The following is a 24,184-nucleotide window of genomic DNA, read 5'->3' on the forward strand; positions in this document are numbered from 1 at the left end:
TATTGCAAGTTTCTGTGCAAGGGCCCCTGGCAAACATCACCTGGAAGAGATGGGAACTGCACAGTTTCTGCAGTCTCTCCCAGGATAATTAACACGTAAAGCTTCTTCACCTTCCCACCTGATTTCCCTCTTAATTTCCAAGGCAGTCCAGAGCTCCATGACAGCCATGAAGATGCCAGAAGATTCCCCAGAAGCTGGTTTTCTTTTTATTAAATAGAAACAAGTGAGGCTGTGACAAACAAAAGAATGCAGGGCCAGCTCAGAAGCAAGTATACAAAAATCAACATCTCAAGTGAAAACTTTAACATTCTGGCTCAATTTCTATCTGGAAAAAAATAAATACAAGAATCAAGCATGAACTTCAGCTACCACTGGTCTTCTGTGAGCCATTAGGCCTCCAGCAGCACAACAGAAACCACAAATCTAAAAAGCATCGTGAAGCATTAGCCCTGCTTGTTTGGATGTCTGCACTCAAAATAACGCCCGCAAACGCTCGTGCAAGCTGCCCGATAGCAGTGTACCCAACAGAAAAGGAAGTCAGAACTTTGTCTAAGCATGCGTAAAGATTTGTCACAGCCTGCAGTTTTCCATGTACTTATCCAATGCCTTCACAGTATACTTGCATGTGCTGAAGGCAAGTGCTCCACCCCACCGAAACAGACAGATTATACGATGCATAAAAGGGTTGGAAATTCCCTACAGATTTAAGGTCTGGGTTCTAAGCAGTAACGTGGACTTTGCATCAGATGATCCTATACTTTATAAAAAGGGTTCTCCACTTCCCCAAATAGCAATTTATTAGGTCTACCTTGACTACAGAAAGAACTGCTCCCACCTATAATGCACTGTACCAAGCTTCCAGAATTCAATTGTTTACTTTAAAAACAGGATCAAAGGATGGAATTAGAATTTAGGCTATTTTTTATAGTGTTAGACGACTTGATAAAAATAAGGATGCTTAGAAAAAGTAGATGAGTTCTATTCCAATAAACCTCTTTGAATCATTACAAGAAAAACAGATATTTTTATTTCCATCAGAGAAGCAGTAATAAATGTTTTGGATGGAAATCATCTAGCCACATCCAATCAGCGGTAAAAAAATAAATAAATCCATCTTTGATTCAATTTTGCATATCCCAGAAAGTTTCTTTCCTTTAAGTTAATTTGTGTATTCATATGTTAATTACTGCCATAATTTTCTATGTAAAATTGCCACTGCCTTCCAGCTACAGCAATGTGGGCCCTTTCTTTTCAAGAAAGTTTCATTTGTTGCTGAAATACTTCTAGCTTCACACACCTACATACATATTTCTTCACTCTTCATAAATAGCCCCCCCCATATAGTTGCATACATCTCTCCCAATCACACACATGAAGCTGAGGATAAAAATGCAAGACTTCGAAACTACAAAGAAAAAAAAGGAAAAACCCCAAAACCACAGTCTTGGACAGCTTACAGAACAAAGCTGATAAAGGAAATGAAGGCAGACAGAGTCTAAAAAAAAAAACAAAAAACACAAATTCAAATTTCTGTATTCCATTCCACCAGCTTCTCTTCCTATGATACTTTGATCTAATAATTTTTCATGTGAAACTAATTCACAAACAGTTTTGTTCACTATCAAGTAGTAGAACTTGGAGAACCAGAATTATTATATCCACCACTACAAGCCACTGTATTAAAATTTTTCCTCTACATTCCAGCTGCACTGTCACATAGTGCAAGATGATAGAGAATCAGACCCTGGAACCTAACTTCTCTGAATTACAAAATCTGATTTAAATTACTTTCTTCATTGGGCAAAGGAGTGCTGTTCAACTTGGATCAGAATTTTAAAGCACATGAAAATACATTAAAAAGCTGTTACCAAGACCAGGTGACAACCCAAAGATTGTTGCGTTGTCTGCCTCTTAGAACTCAGCTGTTCTGAGCCTGTAACTACAACCAAGCAGAAAATTTGCCCTGTGCTGTCCACTAATGCACCGCATGCCCTGCTGCACGTTACTGCATCTCTCTCAATTGAGAGGGTATTTATAGGCTGATGAGGTTAGAACAGAGTTCAACCCCAAATAATCTTTCAGGAAAAATACAAAACAAATTCAGCTACCCATAAAGCCTGCTTAGAAGAAATCAAACCCTACCCAAGCGGATCCCTAAAGAGTTTTTCCATTCAGCTATCTGTCTCCATGTTAATCTGCCACGCGTCTCAGAGCATGACAAATGAGTTGCCGTAAATTCAGATGATCCTTACTGAGAGACTCTTACTGAAAATCTCTTCAGCCTCATCCTATTACCCACTCATATGTACTTAGACAGTCATTTTCTCAGCTCTAGATTAATTAACAGGACTAATAGGAACAGATTCCAGTGATGCTCACAAAGAAGTTGGCCCCTTTGCATTATATTTAGGAATGCATTCTGTATATCTTACATTAAAAACAGAGTAAATACTGCAGCAAACAGTGTGATTATATCCAGCTGCAAGAAGAGTACCTTTCTGGTGTTCTGAAACTGAGCACACAACTTACAAAGAAGCATACACTCTGTATCCTTCTTCCCTAATCAAGAGTAAAGACTTTAAAAGAAGAATTTTGGTCTCCTGCAGCTTTTCACAATTTGTTAATGTTATCAAGGAGCTCTCACAGGAGGAAGGACTTCCTGCACCAACATTCACTTAGATGCTCTCTTAATTTAGGGTAAGGATGGAGTAGTTTTTAATTCAGCCTCATCTACAGAAATGGTGAATGCCCAATAAAAAAACAAAAGCCTTTTCAGATCATGTCAAAAGAGTCTGGCAATACACTAGAGAGCTTTTAATCACATTTACAAACCCAGAACATAAATAAAACAAAAGCAAGGAGTAACTGAAAACTGTGCAGTGTTCTCTAGGGCATGAATTTAACAGTTTTACACAAATTTACAAGCAAGACATTCCATTAGTAAGTTGCATTTACCAATGACAAGGCATGAGTTGATAAACAAGCCTTGCAGTCTGCAGTCCTAAAAGACTTATGGTTTCATTAGGTGAGAATCTCCAGGAGTTTTGCTTATGAAATGAAATACAAAAGCCCACTATTAACTGCTCTGTCTTGTCAGATCTACCTGCATCCATGGTCTCCAGCCTACACTGAGAGCCCTCAGTGCCCAGAAGCAGCCCATCTAACACCAGTAGTCCACCTCCTGAGGAGCTTCATCTGCTCTTCACACGCTGGTACTGAGGTTATTACAATGCCGTTTTGGTGAGGATGCAATAACTGGGATACATATAATCTTGCCTGCAATTAGATAACCAGTATATCTCATCAGCAGTCACTGACCTCCCCTCACAACCCTTCCGTCCTTCATTTGGAATGAACAGTTCCTTCGTACCTAATCTTAATAGGCAAAAAAAATCTCCCCAGCTAACATTTTTCCCCCTCAGTAAGACCAGAAAATCTCTTAATAGACAAAACTTTGACCACTTTATTTTAAACAATAGACAACTTCACTTTGAGCTACATTCTGAAGACAGCATTTATTTCTTAACCCAAGCTTTCCAAAGCAAGCTGGGAATCTTACCCTCCTTCTGTTTTATTATTTAGCATTGGAACCTACCTCTACCATGAAACAAAACAGGTTTCTAGAACTTCTTGCCCTGAGGATTTCAGGTATGCTTAAGATCTACATCTAAACTCTGGAGCCTGAGGCATTTACAGCATGCACTTCACTAGCAGTTTGGCCATCCTTATTATTGCCCATATCTCTGCAATCGTAACCCACATTTTTATGCCAGAAAAGAACTGAAAATTCCTCGTCCATAGCCCAAATCAATGACAAAAATAATCCAAACCCTTTTGAAAGGTTATGTGTGGCCTTCCAAGTCAAGAATTACCAACTGCTCAGTCATGGAATCAGACAGGATATATTACTTACTTTTAACTGGTATTTTATTTAAATATCTGAAGTTTATTTTACAATAAATTTCTCTTATCTTATACTTTTGGCTCAGTATACCGGTAAAAGCGCAAGTTATCATTTCAGAATGAATGCCCTGGTCTCTTCTGTTGAAGTGAGCAGTTGCCAGTTAGAAAAGGCTAAACTGTCAATTACAAGTGCAATACCTTTCATCCCTACAAGCTCTGAAAAAAACATAAATTTAGGGCGAACAGCATTCTAAGGTCCTACACATTTTTGTGAACAAGAGAGCACACGACCAAAATCAAACAAGCACTAGACATCGTGTTCTTTCTATTCTCTCTTTCCCTTAAAATAGAGGAAAGCAAAAGAAGCAGCAAACTCTGTTGCAATCATAAAGCTATATATGTTCCTGTGGTAGCATATTATAAAATTTGCACCTAACTTCTAAGAGTGAGCAGAAGAATTGAAAGAACTATTCCTGATACAGAAAGTAGCAAATTAAAATGAAACAAACCAGAAAAACCCACAAACCTTTGCCTCTTCTTTTTGGACAGTGCAGTCCATCTGTTCCAGCTTCTTCACACAGTACATCCAAACCTTCATAAACATGACAAAAAAAGTAGAGAGGAGGAAACTGCAAAATCTGAGGGTGAAGGCTCCTCCCCTGCAGTCTACATGCTGAGGGCTCTCAGCTAACTGATCACAAAGCAGCTCTTACAGTCCTTATTCAAACAGTTCAGCTCCAGGGTAACAAGTTCAAAGTGGGAGGAGGCAAAAGAAGGCAGAGGGTGGTAACAATCTCCAACAGACACTTAGCTGCTTTTATATCTGCAGAACCTGTTCTTCAGGTTGGAAGCTGAAACATCTGCTTATTGCCGTTTGAAAGTTGCACTCCAAACCTCTTCTATACTAACAGGTCTGTAGAGGCAAAACCATATTTAATAATGCACAGACAAGCAACATGTGGGAGGGCAAGTTAATCATTACTGTGCACCAAGTTTGTTTTACATTTTGGACTTCCTTGTGTTAATGTCAGTAAAGCAAGTCACTCCCTTATCAGGTCTGTTATAAGGAACAGCAGAGAAGCATGCAACAAAAATGAAATCTGCACAGAAATTTCTATCTTGCAAAAAAAACAGCAGATAAATTGTAAGAGATACGTCAGTTTCCTACAATCACAGACATCAATCAGAACACAAAACGGAAGAAACAGATTCTTCTTGTGCATTACAGCATAGCTGAGGTTGGCAGGGACCTCTGGAGGTCATCTGGTCTCTGTCACCGAGAACGGAGATACTTACTGTGTAACCATGAGGAGGGAACAGCTGGCCATGGCAACACCAGGCTGCTTGCACCATTTCTCTTCAGTATCAGCTGAACCACCACATCAGTAAAAAGATCCCAGGGCCTGGTAGTCTCTGCAACCATTCCTATGACAGAGCATATTCAACAGACTGTCAGAGGGTCAGCAGGCAGCGTCTGAAAGGCCCTAGAGTCCTTAAGGCATGGCTAGCTTGTTTTTTCGGCTTTATGCACTTAGCTGCTTAGTATTGGGCTAGGAAAAAGTGCTGGTTTGTCATTCCTGGTAAGGCATTAAACATTTATTTTCCATACAACAAGCACACCACCTGTGCAGTCTGCATTCAGATCAGCAACTTTTTTCACTCTGAATCTTCTAACTCATGATTTTGGTTTTACCAGAGGATGAATTTTATGGGAGAAGCAGGTTTGGCCCAGAACAAGGAATAATCCCAGGTCATACAAACTACTTTCTTTTGGTTCTGTATTTTTAGTCCCAACAGTAATTTTTTGGGGAAGTGTCTGGCGTTGTGTCCACACATGCTTGGCATATTGTGTGTCCCCCACTGTACAAAATACCACTGCCTAGAACTGGTGCAATATGCACTAACCCAAATTCTATGCTTAGCAAATTGTGTCATGTAAACAGGGAGTTAAAAATCTCAGTGTAAAACAGAGGCCTCCATTCAGATCTAAACTTACTACAGACTACATCATAAAGAAAGGAAACAGTATTTGAAATGCTTTTTCCACAACATTTGAGAGCCTAATATTGTATATACATTCTGAAAGTCAATGGTACCTTGTAGGTAACTCTGGAGAATATCACACACTTTGCAAACCATGCAAACACAAAGGTACATTTCTTCATGATGTTACAATGACAATTAACTGCCCCAAAACATATTTGAGTGGCTGTAACGTGGATGTGAACTGTTTCCTTTTTCCTGAGAGCACTCAGGAGCTTGTCACAGCACAAATCAACCGAACTTCTGGAATATAAAATCCATTCAATTTGTCAAGGGCAGTGACGCACAGAGAAGTTAAACACATTTTAACATTTACAGGAACAGAGTTTTGGCAGCCCTAAACCGCAAATGATGATAAGAAATAGTTAATGTGTGAATTGAAAAATCAGTAAATAATTAACAAATTGGTTCCATAAAACTTTACTGCAAAGAACAGACTGAATAGACACAAAAGCAATGACATGACCATAAATCATTTAAAATGGGTGACAATTTGAATTTTTAAGCATTATTAAGGTTGATTTGTGTTGTCCATGACAAAAATTGCTATTTCCCCCCAGAATAGGAATAGAGCCTGTAATCAGTCACACAACCTTGCACCATCCTGTAATGGTTCATTACACCATTTTTGTTACAGCTTTTGGATAATCTCTGACTATGCTGTTTATTTAAAGCTATATTAAAAATAACTATATTAAAAAGAAGGAATATATTCACCCATAACATTTTTAAGGGAAGAAAATCTGACCTTCAGAATCCTAGCTTTATCTTCAGCTGTACAAATGGTTTCCAGTCTAATAATTAAGTGCCTGTTAGCCAGTCTTCAGCGGCTTTGCAAAAGAAAAGAAATAAAATAAAATAACATCACCACACCTCTCACGCTTTCTTTGGTTTCTTGACCTAAAAAACAAAACAAAAATGTATTTACCAACTTCAGTAAAACAGCAACAAACATTTACCCTGTAGACTTAATAAAACACATCTCATACAGAGCACAAGAGAAATTTTACCAAGCACTTGAGCCAACATCTCAGGTGTCACCTGAGGCTGAGTTAGCAGCACTACCAAGATGTCAACCGATTGTTCCCAACTCCTCTGAGAATTCTTATGTTCAGATTCCCTCATGATTCAAGGGAGATTAACCTCGACTGTTTGAGAAAATCTTAATATATGAATCTACAGAACCTACTGCAGACAGTAGGAAGATTTAGATATAATTTAGATGCACTTGCTGCACTGCCTATGCAATGTTGATGTGGCAACCAGTATTTTTTAAGATGAGGTTACCAAGGCTTGTAATTTTAACAAGCATCTTCCCACATTTATTTTTCTCAACAATCGCACTACTAAATATGTGAGACTGTTGGAGTCACAGTCCTTGCTTGAAACAAAATCGAAACATCTGGGAGTATGAAGCGAACCAGAATTCTATACAAAATGATCGAAAGGTTGTCCAGGAGGTTTAGGTTCGTATTTTTAAGCAGCTTCCAGCCTGTTACCTCGGCACAGCTCGGGTCACAGCGCTGCACCGAGCCCTCAGAGGAAGGCGAACGGTGCCTGGGAGAACTGAGGGAAGCTGCGGGTGTTCCTAATGCAGGCGCTCCCCCTGCCGCCGTGTTTAAGGAAATGTCCTCACATTTCCCCTCGCATCATTTTACAGCCAGAGGGAGCAACCTGCGGCACCAGCACCCGCGAGCCCTTCTGGCAAACGCCGGCCGGGACCCACCCCGGGCAGCGATGTTCTCAAATAAACCCCTTACCACCGCCGAAGCGCTCAGCTTTCCCTTTCCCTACACGTTTTGTAAACTTGAGTTTACAATTAATAAGACACCAAGGGAAAAAAAAATAAATTAAAAACGTTTTGATAGAAACAAACGGGCGGCGGGAAGCAGATAGGCAGCATCCTGTAATGGCGGTGCGCTGAAGAGAGGATGGCGGCAGGGCTGCGGGGCTCTGGCCGACCCCTGTAGGTGGGACCCGCTTCCAGGGCGGCCTCTGAGGGGAGAACCAGCCGCAGCACGACCCCTCAGAAGGAAAACCGACCCCTGAGGTGGCACCGGCCGCCGACTGAGGCGGGACAGCCGTCAGGGGGCGGTGGCTGCCGTGGTCCCCGCCTTCCCCTCAGCTTCCTGCCCTCGCCGTTATGGCGCTGGCCGAGGCCGGGCCGGCGCGGGTGGTGCGGAGCGGCCAGAAGGACGAGCTGTACCGCAGCGGGCTGCGGAGCGCGGCCGGCGCCGCCCTGCACGGCCTCGCGGGTACCGCCCGGGGGGCGCTGCCAGGCCCGGGGCCGCGGGGAGGGATCCCCCCCCCCGGCTCCGTGCCGCTTCTGTGCGGTGGGGTCTGTGAGAGGCACTGGGCGTAGCGCGAATGTTTGTAAAATAAGGGTAACGGTGCTTTGCTCTTAGGTGCTAAGAAGTGGCTGGAGTGGAGGAGAGAGATCGAGCTGCTTTCCGATGTGGCCTACTTCGTCCTCACCACTTTGTCAGGTAACGTGCCCAGCAAATTATTTAGAATCCAGCGTTTCTTCTGTGTAAAAAAAGAGCTTTCTGCTCCGGGTATGAGCTATGTTTTGGTGACCATCAAATAGCGTGAGATGGCTTGACAGTGATTTTTTTTTTAATGGGACTTTCTGGTCGATTTTCTATAAATGCCTTTTATTAAACACACTAACCACTGAATTGTCGGAAAGTTGAGTTCAAATTCAGTTTATAAAGCCGGATATTTATGTGTTCTTTTTAAAAAAGGGAGGATGACATTGTGAAAATGTAACCCTGCTTTAAGCTTAAAACTACTGCAGATATCAAATGCTGATGTAAATACCACGCTCATCTCATTCAACACAAAAAATGCAGCTACTTCTGAAACCCAAAACCTGGTATCTGTTCCGATCTGAGCAGCCTGTCAGCACTGCCCAACCATGCAGAGTGGTATTACGATTGCTGTCTTACCCTGCTTGTTTTGTTACATGTGTTCTTTAGGTTACCAAACTCTGGGTGAAGAATATGTTAACATCGTCCAAGTTGACTCAACCAAGAAAAGGGTACCTTCTTTTCTTCGACGAGCCGCCTTCATTTCTCTTCATACTGTAGTACCCTATTGCTTAGAAAAGGGATTGCTGCATCTGGAACATGAGCTGCAGCTTGAAGCTGATGGGGCAAGAACCCTGCAGAGCAACCCAGCGCTTGGCTTCTCCAGCAGGACCTTAATACGAAACTGGATACAGAGACAAGTCAGGGAGCTTACAGACCAGCAGAAGAAAACAGCCTTACAAATTGTGTATGTTCTTAAGCAATCCATTCCTTTGCTTCATCGACTACATCTGGCAGTATTCTACATCCATGGCACTTTTTATCACCTATCTAAAAGAATTGCAGGAATCAGATACGTAAGTGGATCTATTTATTGTTTGAAGATGATATCCACTGCAGTATTTTGGCTTCTTTTGGGATGTAGCATGTGTAAAAGGGATACAGAACTTGGCTGTAGCTGATTATGATATGAGCAGTGCAGACTGGGTAACAGGGAATTTTTTAATAGCTTACAGAAGGGTTATTCCTTCCAGGTAAAAGGTTATGACTAATGAACGTGAATGCGCTGTTACAAGTTAATACCCCGTATAACCTTAGAATACTGTCTAATCCAGCCTGTCTTCTACAGATAGACAAAAAGCAGCTTTATAAATCCACAGGAAATACTTAATAGTTTTGAACAAAAATAAGTACACATTTAGATAATATATTTCTGTATGATGAGCTTAATTTCACATTTTTTTCAAGGAGTGTCTTTCTGAAAGGCATCCCCAGCCACTGGCCCAGAAGCACGTAGACACAAGACTCCTCAATAATTCCCTGATCGAAATATCCTGTCACCGTGGAAATTAAGTGTTTGACTGTTGGCTCAGAGCTAACTAACAGCAATCTGATTAAAGCAATAGCTTTAAATGGACAAACAGACAACCCAAGACAAATGATCCTTGGACAAACAGCAGTTAAGTGTAGCCTAACTGAAGGAGATGCATCCAAGACACATTAGACATACAAAGAAACAGCTGACTGACAGTTCAATCACTCCTAGAAACATGTCATTTTTTTGGACAGAAATGAAAATCCCAAATCAATAGTTTATTGATATGGAGGAGGGAGAGGCATAGCTTCATAGAACTTCAGCAACTAAACATCCCTCTTTGTGTGCATTATGCAGCTGCGTTTTGGAGGAGTGCAAGCAGAAGATCAGAGTATTCGATCAAGTTACAAGTTTCTTGGAATAATTTCACTCTTTCATCTTCTTCTGACAATCAGCATTCAGATGTACAGCTTCAAACAAAAGCAGAGAGCGAGGCAGGAATGGAAACTACACCGCAGCCTGGCTCCTCAGAAGTATGATGATCTTTGCTTACTAGAAAAGCAGTACAAGCAATTGTTGGAAATGTAGTAGCTTTCATGAACAGGGAGAGCACTGGATTTTTTTTTTTTTTTTTTTTTTTTTTTTACAAATTTGAGTAAACTTTTACAGTTTTCAGTATTTTTTTTTTTACATTTGGAATAATTACATAATTTGAGTTAGAACCTGATGTAACTAAACATCTGACGCTTACCTCATTGTTCTAAGCATTACGTTTCATGCTTTGCTTTTATGTATAAGACTTTCACAAAAAGGGTTAATACTCAAAGGTGGGGGTTACTTTAGGATTCTGTGTTAACAATTTTTTCTTGCAAACAGGCTACACAAAATTAATACCTACCTGTGTTAATTAGAAATATGACCAAGGAAAAAGCTACTGGGCGCCACTCCCGCTGCACTTTGTGTTTGGAAGAACGGAGACACACGACAGCCACACCTTGCGGCCACCTGTTCTGCTGGGAATGCATCACAGAATGGTGTAACACCAGAGTAAGTACAGAGGGACAGATAGAGGCTGGAAGGGGTAAATATTATGAAATTTCTACTTGAAAATACCTGTCAGGCTGGTTATTGAAGTAATACCTTTTCCCTCACTAAGGCACTCAAAATCCCCACGCAAGGCTTTACCAGGACCCATATATTTTATTAAATTAGGATGACTATGGGTTACATAGATTAGGTAAATAAGGTAAGCACTTTTCTGATCCAGCCACTGAAATGCAATTGGACTAACTACGCAAGTCAGACACAAATGTAATTCCTTTATCTGAAATATATATATATATATATCTTGGTTATAATTCTGGCTGCAAAAACAACAAAGCTGGTAGTGTTCTAATTTCCAGTAAAATGAAGGAAGCTACAACTGAACTGAGCTAGCTCTTACACATGAAAATACATGGGTTTTGCTCTGATTAGTGAAATAAAACAATTTTCATCCATTAAGGATTTTATAGATATCTTGGAATAAGGGGTTATCTATTTATTTTCTGAATAAATACTGTTCAACAGAGAAAGATAACTACCACTTAAAAATAAAAGCTTTACCTCATAGGTTATGCCTGTGCCATAACTCTGATATATCACTGTGGCTGTTTTAGAAGTGTGTAATCTACATAATTTTTCTGACACTGATACTAGTATTTGTCTGATTCTACCACAGCTAAACTACTTGTCAGAGTACTTCCCAAGGATCCCAGATGGATCTTGACACTAAAATCACGATAGTCAAAGTATCACTATGAAAGACCTGTATGTAAATCCACCAAGATTATACTTACACAAGCTCTTAAGTTCTACGATAGACAGATCATTTAAAAACAAAATAGAATGCAGCCTGTAAACAAACAACATCCTGATGCACATCAGGAAACATCCAGAGTCTATTCAAATTTGTTTGTAAAGACCTAGCTGGTGTTCATTAGTCTGGCCTGAGTGCTGCCAGAAGCCGTGGTAGAAATGGTTTCATCTAGTTGCAGGGAAAGATTAGAATAATTTAGGTAATGATCCTTTTGCATTGTAGCTTTACTCAATCTTATTTGGTCCCTTAGAGGACTGTGCACCTTAAAAAAGTTGTTCTTGTAATCTAGAATGAAGACCAGTATTCACTTCCCATAACAACTCTAACTGGAAAATTAATGAAGAACTTCACAAGTTAGCATTCAAAATTGCCCTGCATGAAGTTCTGGAAACTGAAGTCCAGGCTTTAAAGTTTGAGTATAGAAGTACACAGAAGGCTACTAACAATTTCAGCTGTGTTTTCAGTATGAGTACTAGGCGGCAGAAGAGCCAAATCTGTTAGAGGACTTATTTTATGCATTGTTGCCTATTCTAAACATGTCCCAGATGCACATAGCTGTAGGTAGAAGTATTAAAAATCCATTACACAGTGGCCTTTCATACTTGAAAGCATCCTTTCATTATAATGGCATCTTTACATTATTCTTTACCCTAAAGACTTGGTAACTAATTTACCCAGAGTAGTTCAAAGTCTATGGTACAGCATTTTTTTTGTTTGTTTCAGGTATAGTTACTTTTCTTAACGTTGACAACACTTAAAAGTTTTAGTCTTTTCAGATGTGCCAACATAAAATCCTTTGACTCTCCTACTGGATTCACCAAGCAAAGATACACAAATTTAAGATATTTTAGAGAACTAAGAATAGTTTTTAACACACAGTTAATATCTTCAATACTTTAATACTACTTCTGTCATATATGAATGTTTCCTTATAGTGGCCCTGCCATTTTTCTTCACAAATAGCAAAATTAACCAGTAGTAGTAGTAGTATTTCTTCCTAGAATTAAAAAAAAAGACACCAGAAGAATTGTTGAGAATCTATCCAGTTTGTTTTGACTTACTGCTTCAGGAAATGCCTGTTAAATAGCAAGTAAAAGCACAGAAGACTCAGGACAATACAACTGAGAAAGACTGCCTGAAATTCTGTAACAAACAAACTTTGCAATGAGACCGGAGTGTAATACACCTTGAGTAAAAACATGTATGATGTAGTATAGATATTTTGGGTGAAGAACGGCAATAAAGAAACTAGCAGTCTACTAGCTCAGCTGCAAATAAAAATAAGGGGAATTATTTTAAGTACAAAGAAAGGAAGAAAACCTACATCTGAAAATAATATATGGCAGCATTATTTAATATTCAAGGGAAACAGAACATGTGAGTAAAACCACAGTGACTATTTGAGGGACTTTGCTAGACAGGCTTCCTCGTAGGTGAAAATCCAAAAGGTTTTTCTCTAAGGTTATGAAGTTACTTCAAGGTAAGATGTTGAATGTTGTGTACAATAGCCACAGACTTAAGGGTATATTTTAAACAGCACCTCAAATTGCTCTTTAAGTTAGGCTATCTTACAAGACTTTACATGGTTAAGCTTGTATCACAAACTGGATTAAAAAAAAATTGTTTTAGTTACAGCAGGTCACTATTTTCTAGAAGCAGTCAGTATTTGGATTTTTTTTTTATCTTTTAAATACAGCAATTTAATAAGAATTTTTTTTTTTTTTTTTTGTAGACAGAATGTCCACTATGCAGAGATAAGTTTCATCCTCAGAAACTGATCTACCTACGTCACTACCAAATGTAAAGGAAAAAATTTGTTTCATGACAAGCGTCTTCACTCTCATACCCTTTATAAAGCGGTCAAACGGCTTGAATTAGTCCAAGAACAAGGCTTTATTGTAAAACCGGTAACTGCCTGTACAAGGTGGCACTTCATTCCTGTTTTACAAAGTAAATCTATTTCTGCCTCTACTCCTGTTTCTTGCAACATGGTTCTTGACCGTATTAAAAATATGTCTAAAAAGTGCCTACCACAAATATAATACCGTTCTTCACTTTGGACAATGAAAACTTTCAGTCATCTTCTCAATCTCTAAATGTAAGTCTGAATAACAAGTTTTCCAACTTTTTATAACATGCTTAAGGCATCAGTAAAATTCTACTGTATCTAAGACTCCCTTTCTCTTGTTGCATTACAATAGCCTTGCTCTTTGCTGTAGACTTCAGAGGAAAAACAAGCTGTACACAGGTCCTTAGTTTAACTGCAGATCAACACAAGCAACAGATGCAAGGCCAAAGTAATGCAGAGGACAGATAATTCTGCACACTGATGAATTAATGTGGAGCATCCAAACTCAACACTCTCCTACCACTATTGATATCAAGGCTTTTCGTCAAGTATTCCATTTAGTCTATAGCAAGGTAAGAAGTGTTGTTCCAAAAAACCCTAGTATGCATACTAATAGCAAACTGCTCAACTATAACATTAATTTTATAACACAGCTTAAGTTTTGTCTGTGTGGCATTTTCTACAGCCTAACACAGGGAAGAAGCTGACTTCAGCCACAAGCCCCCCTACCCCTCTGTATGGGAAGGGTTAATTAGGCCAAGCCAGTATGTTGCAGTATAAACGAGGAGGGTTCAGCAGCATCACTTCATCAAGGCTCATTCCCTTAAGTTATTACTAGTTCAGTTACACAGGTAGAGCAGTAGAGAAAAGAACTAGGTAATTGTTAATGCACCTTCTCATTTCATGTTTGAAAATATACAAGATTAAGTTATTTGTATTTCTTAAATACAAATGGAGAGGGAAATCCAAACAATCCCCTCTGTGAATCATGAGTTTGTTTCAGCAAGTCTTTCACAAACAGTACTGTATATGGACTTGGGGTGGGGAGGAGGCATGCTACAGTAAGCACTTTTAAGATAGTTATTCATACCATAGCAATCCTGGTTAGCTAGTTAATAATTAAGTCTTCAAGTGTTATAAATCCTCCAATAAAGTTAGTTGAACGTTTCATTGTATCTGTATGTGGAATGAAAAGAGTTGCCAGTAAAAAATAATGCCAACATTTCAGCATTACTTCACAAAAGCTGGTTTTCAGAGTCTCAATATCATCCCTTTCTAACACCAAAAAACTGCCAGGCATGCCCCACCTGCTCAAAACTGTAAAGACAAGAGTAGAAGAAAAATGGTCCATGTGACTCAAAATGTGACCAGCTAAGGAAATGACTACTTTACAGTCATCCCCTTACAAAGGGAAACAGCGAAGAAAGATAATTAATTGCACATAGAAACAAGTAGGAAGCAATTGATGACTGAGAAGGAGCTGGGAAGTTGTCAAGTTTTTCATGTGTTCTGTAAGGGTAACTTATTTTTAGCACTTATAAGTGGTAAAAATAGAGCAGTTTAACAAAATGCCATCAAACTTGTCTGGCCTTTGCAAGCTGAGATTCAGCTAGGGAACTATACAGTTGTCTCAATGTCATCTACAATACATATTTGAAAAGTGCTAATCCCACAAAGGAAGAACAGCTGTTACCTAAGAGTGAGAAGGCATTCATTCTTTATGCTGCCACTTAAGTTAGAAATTAAGTGGAGGTAGAAATTTCTAATTTGCAATGACTGTCTTTAGTACCCCATTGTTTAACAGGAATCCTCCCAGTTACTAATTTTAACATTAATAAATTAAAACAAACAAACAAACAAACAAAAAAAAAACCACCATACTTTTCTCCCTGATTTGCCCTCATATTCAGAGACTCCAGGAAACCTGAAGACAGCTCCTCCAAATCAAGACTTTCAGGTTTTTAGGCAATGAACTGCAATAATCCATGACTGCTACTTTTGTTTAGGCCCTTTCTGGATACAGTGTTACTGTAACTTGAAGTTTGACATTACATACACATAAACAAACGAAAAACAACAGGCCAATATCAACTTAAACTACCTTTAACTTTTCCAGGTTTACCAAAGACTGAATTCCACGACTCCATAATGACTTCATTTGACAAAATCAGATAAAAGGGTTCCTTACATACATTTGCCAATTAGGCATCTATTGAAATTGTGACTATTCTCCATTCAGAATATTCAGAGCTAATCTTTTTCTACTTTCTGCCAGCGAATATTCCCTGAAAAGCTATAATAGGCGTCACATGAAGATAAATGCTGAGGGTAACCACTATTGAAAAGAATCCATAAATACTGTCATCTATCTATATATATAAATATATAAAGATAATAGAGAACAAGCAAAGGGGGACACTGTCTTTTAATAAATTTTGGAATTAAAAAGTCACTTAATAAAACTGCAATTGTATCACATGAAAAAGTTTACATGCAGGTCATTTATCTCTGATTTTTTTCCCCATAGAAAATGAAAACCTTTGTTAAAACCCGTAAAGTTGTCTCCTACGGCCAGTTTGGGTATATTCTGAAGGGGCTGCACGAAGTCAGCTTATGCTAATCAAGCAACCGTTGGGTATGAAAGAAATTTCAACTAATAACAATTAATATATATATATATATATATATATATATTTATAACTCCAGGTCCTCAAAGGAAACGGTCATAGATTTTGAACAAAGTTTTGAGTCATCATGAAAGAGCCCAATTTTAGCATCTGCTAGGAGATGCAATGGTGAAACTGGCATTAAAACCTAACAGAAATGAGTTACTTTAGAAGCTATACATTTTTTTTCCCCTACTGAAAAACCCATGATTTCGTAGATTTCTTACTCCTATTTATATTTATGACTCAGTTAATACCATGCATTTAGCAAACTGGCTTAAATTCTGCATCTACTTAGGTCTATTGAATTTTTGTATGAAAATAGCACATGGCCATGAAGCAGAAAACAGCATCATGTGTGCGTGCCACCTGACTTTTTCTTCCTCCACATACGTGCACAGCACTTCAGGGTGACAGTGAGGAGAACTATGTAAAAATATCCAACTCAAAGCCATTAATCTCCAGTGCAATGGATCCTGAAAGAAATCCGTTATCCCAAATCCATGGGATTATCCAAAGTTTCTCCAACTTCTTACAAAAGACAAACTCAATGCAATTTGGTTAGAATGCCAGTTTCTTCAAGAAACTGATATTTCAGATAAAAATAGCAAGATCCTCTTAAAATGAAACTTCAACTGCTTTGTCACCACTCAATCATTTTATGAAGAAAAAAGGCATTGTTACAATGGCTCAAAATCGTTCCTTTAGTTATAAGTAGAATTGGTCAACAGGTTGATTGCATCTTCTAGCTAGCAAAGGTCTTTCCCACATCTTCTTTCCCTTTGTATTTCCTCTTGCCATGTGTGAAGGGTATATATCTGTACTTTATCATATGCTGTAAAGAAAAAACAATTTTTAGGGGCAAGAAACTTAGATAATATTTACAAACATGTTTCATAACACACAAAATTAATTACAAAGTCCTCTATGAAAACAGTTCTTCAGTATTGTAACAGTGAATCATAAACCAGTTTATATTATATCATGTCTTCTGCAATCTCCTAACCAGTAAACTTCACTGTACTCTATATGTCATTGGCTAGATCCAAATTTTATATTTAGAAGACTGAGCCCATAGCATTATTTAAATGTAAAGACATTAATTTCCTACATTTCACTTTACAACTTTGAGACCTGGTACTTAGCCAAAATCCTGCGTGTCTGGAAGAAATGCTTCTCCTTTTCAAATCAAAATTTTGAAAACAAATTTTAAGTAGTTTCTTTAAAAATGTGTCTGAATGATTTGCCTATGTTTTTCTTCCCCTTCTCTCCATCCACTTGGCTTGGGCAGATTTTTCAGAACTCCCCTTTTAATCCACCAGAGACCCTAAAAGACTTCTTTATTTAAAGCAGCCATAGGTAACTGAAAAAAGGATGTGAATCAGAAATTTTGAGACATCCTGTATAAAAAACAGACTGAAATTTAAGATCAGAACTGTTTGAAAGTAAGTATTAAATGTTGTATATGTAGTATATGAAGCTTTTTCCAAGTATTTTTATTTCTTGCTATCCATATTTGCTCAAAGTTGCAAATATACAACTAATGCTCAAGCATTAAGTGTTCAAATGAAATAAATATACATGTGCAATAATTATAATGTGCGTAAGTGGATGGATGGATAGTTTGACACAATACTATACATTTTGACATCACGTGCTACTGTCTGTTCTTGGCAAGTTACCTTGATTTGCCTCTTCATAGTGATACAAAACAGCATAATGAAGTACATCACAAGGATTGGCCAAAAAACTGGAACGTTGAAAGCCTCAAAGAACGTACATGCCATAGCAACCAGGATGCCTTTAGTGGCAGAGTGCCTTAAAAATAACATTAACAATTAATCCTTCAACCCCAGTCACCACTAATTTGATGCAGATATTCAAACATTTCAGAAACAAAGTTTACACAGATAGATCCACTCACCAGAACTTAAACTCTGGGAGCCTTCTAATGAAAGGCCTAAATTCTTCATTTTGCCTTGTAGGTAAGGAAGGACCATCATCTGAAGAAAACATAAAAATGAAAAAGAAACACAACAAAAATCAACCTCCCTCACAGACTTTTTTTAATGTTTAAAAAAACAACTTTCACTGTACACAAAGATCCAACTGCAGCATCTGTGTTAATATAACAGGGTTCATTTCCCATTAGAGAAAGAGAACTAAAATCAGTGCCAGGTCATGTGAGTCATTACAAGGAGAATTTAAGCATCATAAAACTTCTGTACAAATATAGAACACTTACACAATATGGAACATGTTCAACCCCCAAAGAGAAAAACTTTTTAAAGACAAAGTTTGTAACAACTCCTAATATCAAATAGCATAGTTTTTGTAAGTTCAAAAACACAATGGTCAGGCTGAATTTGCACACACTTAACATTACTCCATCAGACAAAATGAGCTGGCAGCTTAACGAAGATCAGAATTATTACGGAATGAACTGTTCATCGTACCTGAATCTTCCATTAAAGATGGGTCTACCTTTGGCGACAAGAAAGCTATGAAGAGATTTAGATGGTAGATTCCCAAGGCATATGTCACAATGTACCAACCCTGAAGAAAAGAGAAAAAGAACTAAGATTAAAGAATTCCTGAAAAGTACTTTCAGATACTGATTTTTCAAGATGAAACAATGTTTGTTTTTTTTCCTCTTCCCAAAGAAGCACTTTTCAATACCCTCACATTCACGTGAAAAGTTTTCCGTATTTGTCTAAAAAAGACAATATTCTCATTGCATAAAATAAACGTTCAGACTCTAGAAACAGATGAAATCACCTTTATGAATCTATCCAGTAAGATTTCTTGGCCTTTCTTTCAATTAAGATGTTTTCTGATATTTGTGTACTGACAGCTAACATATGTAATAGTTTTCATTTAAAGCTACTTAAATATTAACTAAACTTGCTGGAAGACAAATAAGCAAAGATGAAAAATCCATCACCCTTTGTAAGCTAAACAATTTCTAAGTTTTATTACAGTAAACCTAGAACAGTAATTACTTAAAGCCTTAAAATATGAGTAGTGGAAGTCTCTGATGTATTAATGGATTTAATAAAACTTTTCTCAAGCATCTGGTTTCTACGTTCAAGACTTAGATATCATAAAAGCAGCATAAAAGTATAAACAGCATAAAAGCAACAATCTTTAAAATAATCTTTGCAAGCTTCCATCACTTAAATGTTCCTATTAACTACCATCTGTATGGTTTTCACATTCAATTTGTAATCTCCAGTTTTCAGGAACAATAATTGTCAAGCTCTTAACTGAATCGGAGATTGGCATGAAATAGAGACATCTGATTAGCGGAGAACTAGTCTGCTGATGGCCTGCAGTGACAGAAGTGCCAAAAAAACAGTTCTTTATGGTTTGCATGACAGAAAGTAACCACTGGCTCCTGAACAAGCTACACAGCTTTAAAAATAAAAACTTAATTGCAAAAGAGTTTTCAGAATTTTATTATGTAATTTCATCAGAATTACTGGAGTGTTTCTGCCTTCTGCTACCATCAAATAAATTCTTAAGCACTCTCAAATTCTTCAGTCTGAGGCTGCAAGTTTAACACCAACAAGACACAGTGTCACTTCAGACTATTTAGTGTGTTTTAATGATACAGTAATTCCAAAGTAGCATACTTCAAAAATACTGTTAACACAATAAATAGAACAGTAATGATACCTACTACTACCTGAGCAGTGAATCCAGTTTTCCTACCTGTAGTAAATAAACTCTAATCATGTAGATAAAACTCAGACCCAAAGTTACAATCCATCGCACTGCAGTATATGGAGTAGACTTGTCTAACCACGATTGGTAGATCTAGGAAAAAATACAAAGTGCACATCAGTAAAATACGTCACGCACAACGAATAATGTACATTACAGGGTAGCAGTAGAAATAGCAAGCATTTGTAAAGACACTTTGGGAAGGAGAAAAACATGAAACATCGTTCTTCTTTATTATAAACACGCCTATAAGCATTTGAAAATACAAGTTTGCTATTTTCACAAAAGCTAAAAAAAAAAAAAAAAGAATGAAAAAAAAAAAAACAACTCCTAATTCCTATGACACTTGGGACATCATAAAGAGACATATATCCTCAGTATTTCATTGTTTATTTTCCTTAAGTTTACTTTCCTTAAGACCATTCTGGCAGGGAATCTAAGGTAACTCCTCATTTTTGATGACAGCAACGTATTATCGCTGTGCAGTGTCGCCCCAACCCCCCATTAAGTATTCCATTAAGCTACATATCGTAATATCTGTTGTCTATTTCTAAAACATTTCAAAACGTTTTTTCCTCCTGTACAAATTTTAGCATTTCAACAATTGATCCAAAAAGTAACGCGGTTAAGAAGTTGCATTGAGACCTTCTCCTGATGTAGTAACAGAAATCCTACAGAAAACCAACCTGTCCAAGTCTTGTGAAAAATCTATAGACCACAGAAGGCTTTCCATGAACAGACTCACCAATACTGTCCCCTTCTGACATGGTTGCTGTAGAAATAAAACACAACACACAGATTTTTGTTTTAAATGTTATCTAAGCTCAGTCAAACTTCACAGCACATTATCCGAACCAACAATTATATATGACATTCTTTTGTATAACCCTGTTTAAAAAATTATTTTTACTGAAGTATTCTTACAGAGAGGGCATTTACTCCAAAAGAAATTCATTTCCAGAAGAAATTGTCAAGAAAGTAAAGAAAAGGGCATTTTTACAAAGGCCAGAGAGGATCCGATCCATTTTAGGGAGGGGAAAAAAGTCCATACAGAAATGCAGGAATGAGCCTCGTTAGACATCTTCACCTTGGTAAGGCAGGAGCTGAGTTCTAACATCTAAGCATTGAGATATGTACTGCAGCACCACCCTCCTGTCACCTCAGAGTCTAAAGGCAAAGAACAAAACCAAAATAAATACATGTTTTTTAAAAGCTGCTTGGGAATTTCAAATACAGGGTAACTAGAAAACAAAATGTTTTAATTTCAGAACTGCACACCAGTGGTCAGAGACACAAACCGTCACCATAAGCACCTACATCATCAAAACACACGTTTATCTAAAGAACACGGGCAGCTTAGCAGTCACAGAAAAGTTTTATGCATAAGTACAACTGTAATCATAAAAAAAAACAAAACAAACAAACAAAAAAAAAAAAAAAACAGGGGCAGGATTCTGGATTTGGGTTAAAAAAAATAAAGTTACATAGGGAATTATTTTTAAGTATGCACTCCTGCTACCAATTTACGATCTTTACTTTTCACTTCTGTTAAGCTCAACAAAGCTTCATCCTTCACTGGAATACATAAACCAAGCAAAATAAACTGGATTTTAAACAGAAACATTTTTGCCACATCATCAGAAGTAATCCCTGACATTACTTCCTGGAGTCCCCTTCTGTGGGTGGGACTACAGCTCTGGGATAGCCGGAGTACTTTTGCTCCTGTGTCAGCACCTCAAGAGCCTCACGTGACCACACAGATCTGTGAAACATTACTAAGGAAAAAAATCAAATAAAAACTCATACAGAACAGATAGGGACGTTTTCATCACAGGCAAAAAGGAAGTAATTATTATGCTCCCCATCCCCTGCACTGCAGAGGAAAGAAATTACTCAGCACTATGAGCTGAGCAGCACTTTGTGCTCGATTTGGGGTGGGTTTGAAATGTCCAGGAACATAAGGGCATAACAAAAAACATCCAATCAATTGATCAGACAACAATTCTCTAAAGATGCCAAACCTCTCATATTCCCACTGGTCATTTTATAGCTACGTACACCCCAAATCTGTGCCAACAGCAGACCTGACTTGCCCATCCTGCAAACCTGTTAACCTACATAGACTCACTGACAGATCATGTACATGAGTCTACCCATGGCTTCCCGACGGAGTAGACACTTTGCTTGGTGTAAAAAGTTGTCATACATTGGATTACACATGCCCATGTATCCTGCATGCATTTCTTCCCCAGCAGCCCAAGGAGCACAAGCAGCTAGCGCTGTGTCCCAGAAGAGCCCTCGCTGGCTCAGTTTCAGCAGCACAGAGTAAAGCACCACATGACAGAGCTGAAGAATTTCACTTACTATTTCTCACCGCTTTACAATATTTACTTAAAGAAGGCCTGTAATAAAACAAGAATCAAGAAGAGCGATCTTTGGCATTGGAGCTGGTTTACAGTTAAGGACCCAAGCCAGATCTCAGTGGTATGGGGGCACAATTAAGCCCAAACAACAGCAATTCCTCTCTCAGAACACGACACAAAACTTCACTGTTCAGCATAAGGAGCGGTGCCAACCCTCCAGCCAGACCAGTAATGCCAAGGATCAGAAAGACACATAGAAATTAACAAAAGAAACGAATAACTTGCTACAAGCAGAAAGCAGAATCGTACCCAAACTAAATTGTGTCAAAAAGCATCTCTTTGTTGAAAAATTCCAAGAGGGTGGACACAAGCTCTCCAACTGCTATGTGTTTTTAACCACAGCTATTATAGCAATACCATTACAAATGTCATTGCACCCTGGAGTTGTCAAAAATGCCGTGACCTGGGGCCAGAAGTCATTTAACTCAGCTGCTGCAACGTCACACCGCGAGCTGCTGGGTGCTCGGGGAACCCTCCGACCGTAGCACAGGTCTCCTTAACGTACAGATGAAGGTACCGGGGAAAAGCCGCTCTGCAGCTTGCCCGAGTTCCCTCATCTCGTGAGGGAAGCCTCCTTGCCCAGAAGCGACGGGCACGGAGCTGGCCGGGGGACGGGCACCATGCAGACACCCCCGGCACGGCACCGCCGTAACCAAAGCAGCCGAACAACGGCACCAAAAGAAACCCCCAGGGGAGAACAAAGAAAATAAATCGAAGGAGACGAGCGGCGCGGGGAGGGGCAGAGCGGGCCCGGGAGCGGCCCGGCGCGGGGTGCGGCAACAGCCGCTGGGAGGGCGGAGCGGGCCCGGGGGCCCCAAGACCGGGCCTGGGGGTGTCGCTGGGGCTGCCCCCGGTGCTGCCCGTGCCCTGCCCGTGCCCTGCCCGTGTCGCCGCTCCCCGGCCCCTGCCCCGCTACTCACCGGCGGCCGCGCCGGGCCCTGCCTTCCGCCCCCGCCCCCCGCTTCTGCCGCCGCAAGATGGCGGCAGGAGGGCAGCCGGCCCGCTTCCGCTTCCGGGACACGGCGGGAGGGGCGGGGCGAGGCTCGCTGCCAACCCGCCATTGGCGGCCACCGGGGGAAGGCGGGAGGACGCGGCGAGGGGAGGCAGCGCATGCGCAGATGGCGCGGGGACGGCCGAGGGGCGGGCACGCCACGCCCCTCCCGCTGCCGAGCCAATGAGCGCTGGGCGGGTGGGGCCGGGGGCGGGGTCACGCAGGGGGCGGGAAGGCGGTGCCTGCAGGGCGCTGGGGCGGCGGCACGTGACCACGGTCGGGGGGGCGCTGAGGGGCTCGCGCTTCCCGCCCTTAGCGAGCTCCCGTCAGCGAGCCCCTGCAGAGCGCGTTGTAGGGAAACTCCGAAATACGCGTCCTGGAGGGAAAGCACTGCTCCTGTGGCCCTTCCTCTGTGCTCCTTAACACTTGTCTAAGGGCAGTTATTTGGTTTTCCATCTGCTCTTTCTGTACAGCTGGAGCGGTGTCGGCCACCCTATACAGCATAGGGCATCCCGGCAGAGTACACTCAGTTCGCACCAGTACGTTTATTTTCCTCATTTTTAAAATACAGTGTCCTTTATAGTCTCTAAACCTGTTACGCTATCTGAACAAGAAGGCAAACGTAGCACCTACTGCTTATATCTTTTTAAACAATGTAGTAAAGTAGCTGTAAGGCTAATGCAGCTGTGGAACCTGCAGACTGCTGTGCAGGTCAAAGCGCCGGTTTCAAGAGTTTTTAAAATCTGACTAATCTGAGAGAGCCAGTAGGGAGAAGTTTGGTTCTGTCAGTGGAGGGTTTCTGCCTTTGTATACTTTGTAAATCCTTTTGGGTGTTGATGTTTAAATGCTAAGATATTGAGTAGGTGAGTCCAAAGCACGTGA

The 24,184-nt window shown here is 39.7% G+C and overlaps 2 protein-coding genes across 4 annotated transcripts; one reads left to right on the forward strand and one right to left on the reverse strand.

Annotated features, from left to right (window-relative positions):
* The first annotated feature begins 8,088 nt into the window (after nt 1-8,088).
* PEX10 (peroxisomal biogenesis factor 10) lies at nt 8,089-13,618 on the forward strand. Of its 2 annotated transcripts, none has more exons than XM_084300339.1 (6): nt 8,089-8,201; nt 8,352-8,432; nt 8,925-9,331; nt 10,147-10,322; nt 10,701-10,836; nt 13,380-13,618. In XM_084300339.1, exons 1-6 carry the CDS (start codon nt 8,090-8,092, stop codon nt 13,449-13,451), a joined length of 984 nt encoding a protein of 327 aa, XP_084156465.1. In that variant the 5' UTR covers nt 8,089; the 3' UTR covers nt 13,452-13,618. The 2 variants fall into 2 exon arrangements, with proteins under 2 accessions (XP_084156465.1, XP_084156466.1); XM_084300340.1 differs by having other exon boundaries at nt 10,245-10,322.
* Nucleotides 13,619-15,904: 2,286 nt separating this feature from the next.
* Nucleotides 15,905-23,305, reverse strand: RER1 (retention in endoplasmic reticulum sorting receptor 1). 2 transcript variants are annotated; one of them, XM_084300342.1, is made up of 8 exons: nt 23,232-23,305; nt 20,976-21,055; nt 20,575-20,660; nt 19,877-19,981; nt 18,619-18,718; nt 18,087-18,165; nt 17,845-17,980; nt 15,905-16,997 (listed from the first exon to the last, which is right to left on the reverse strand). In XM_084300342.1, exons 3-8 carry the CDS (start codon nt 20,653-20,655, stop codon nt 16,908-16,910), a joined length of 591 nt encoding a protein of 196 aa, XP_084156468.1. In that variant the 5' UTR covers nt 20,656-20,660; nt 20,976-21,055; nt 23,232-23,305; the 3' UTR covers nt 15,905-16,907. The 2 variants fall into 2 exon arrangements, with proteins under 2 accessions (XP_084156468.1, XP_084156467.1); XM_084300341.1 differs by lacking the exon at nt 20,976-21,055 and having other exon boundaries at nt 23,232-23,301.
* Between the last annotated feature and the right edge of the window lie 879 nt (nt 23,306-24,184).

This window comes from Netta rufina (assembly GCF_964035555.1).
Source record: "Netta rufina genome assembly, chromosome: 22".
Lineage (NCBI taxonomy): Eukaryota > Metazoa > Chordata > Aves > Anseriformes > Anatidae > Netta > Netta rufina.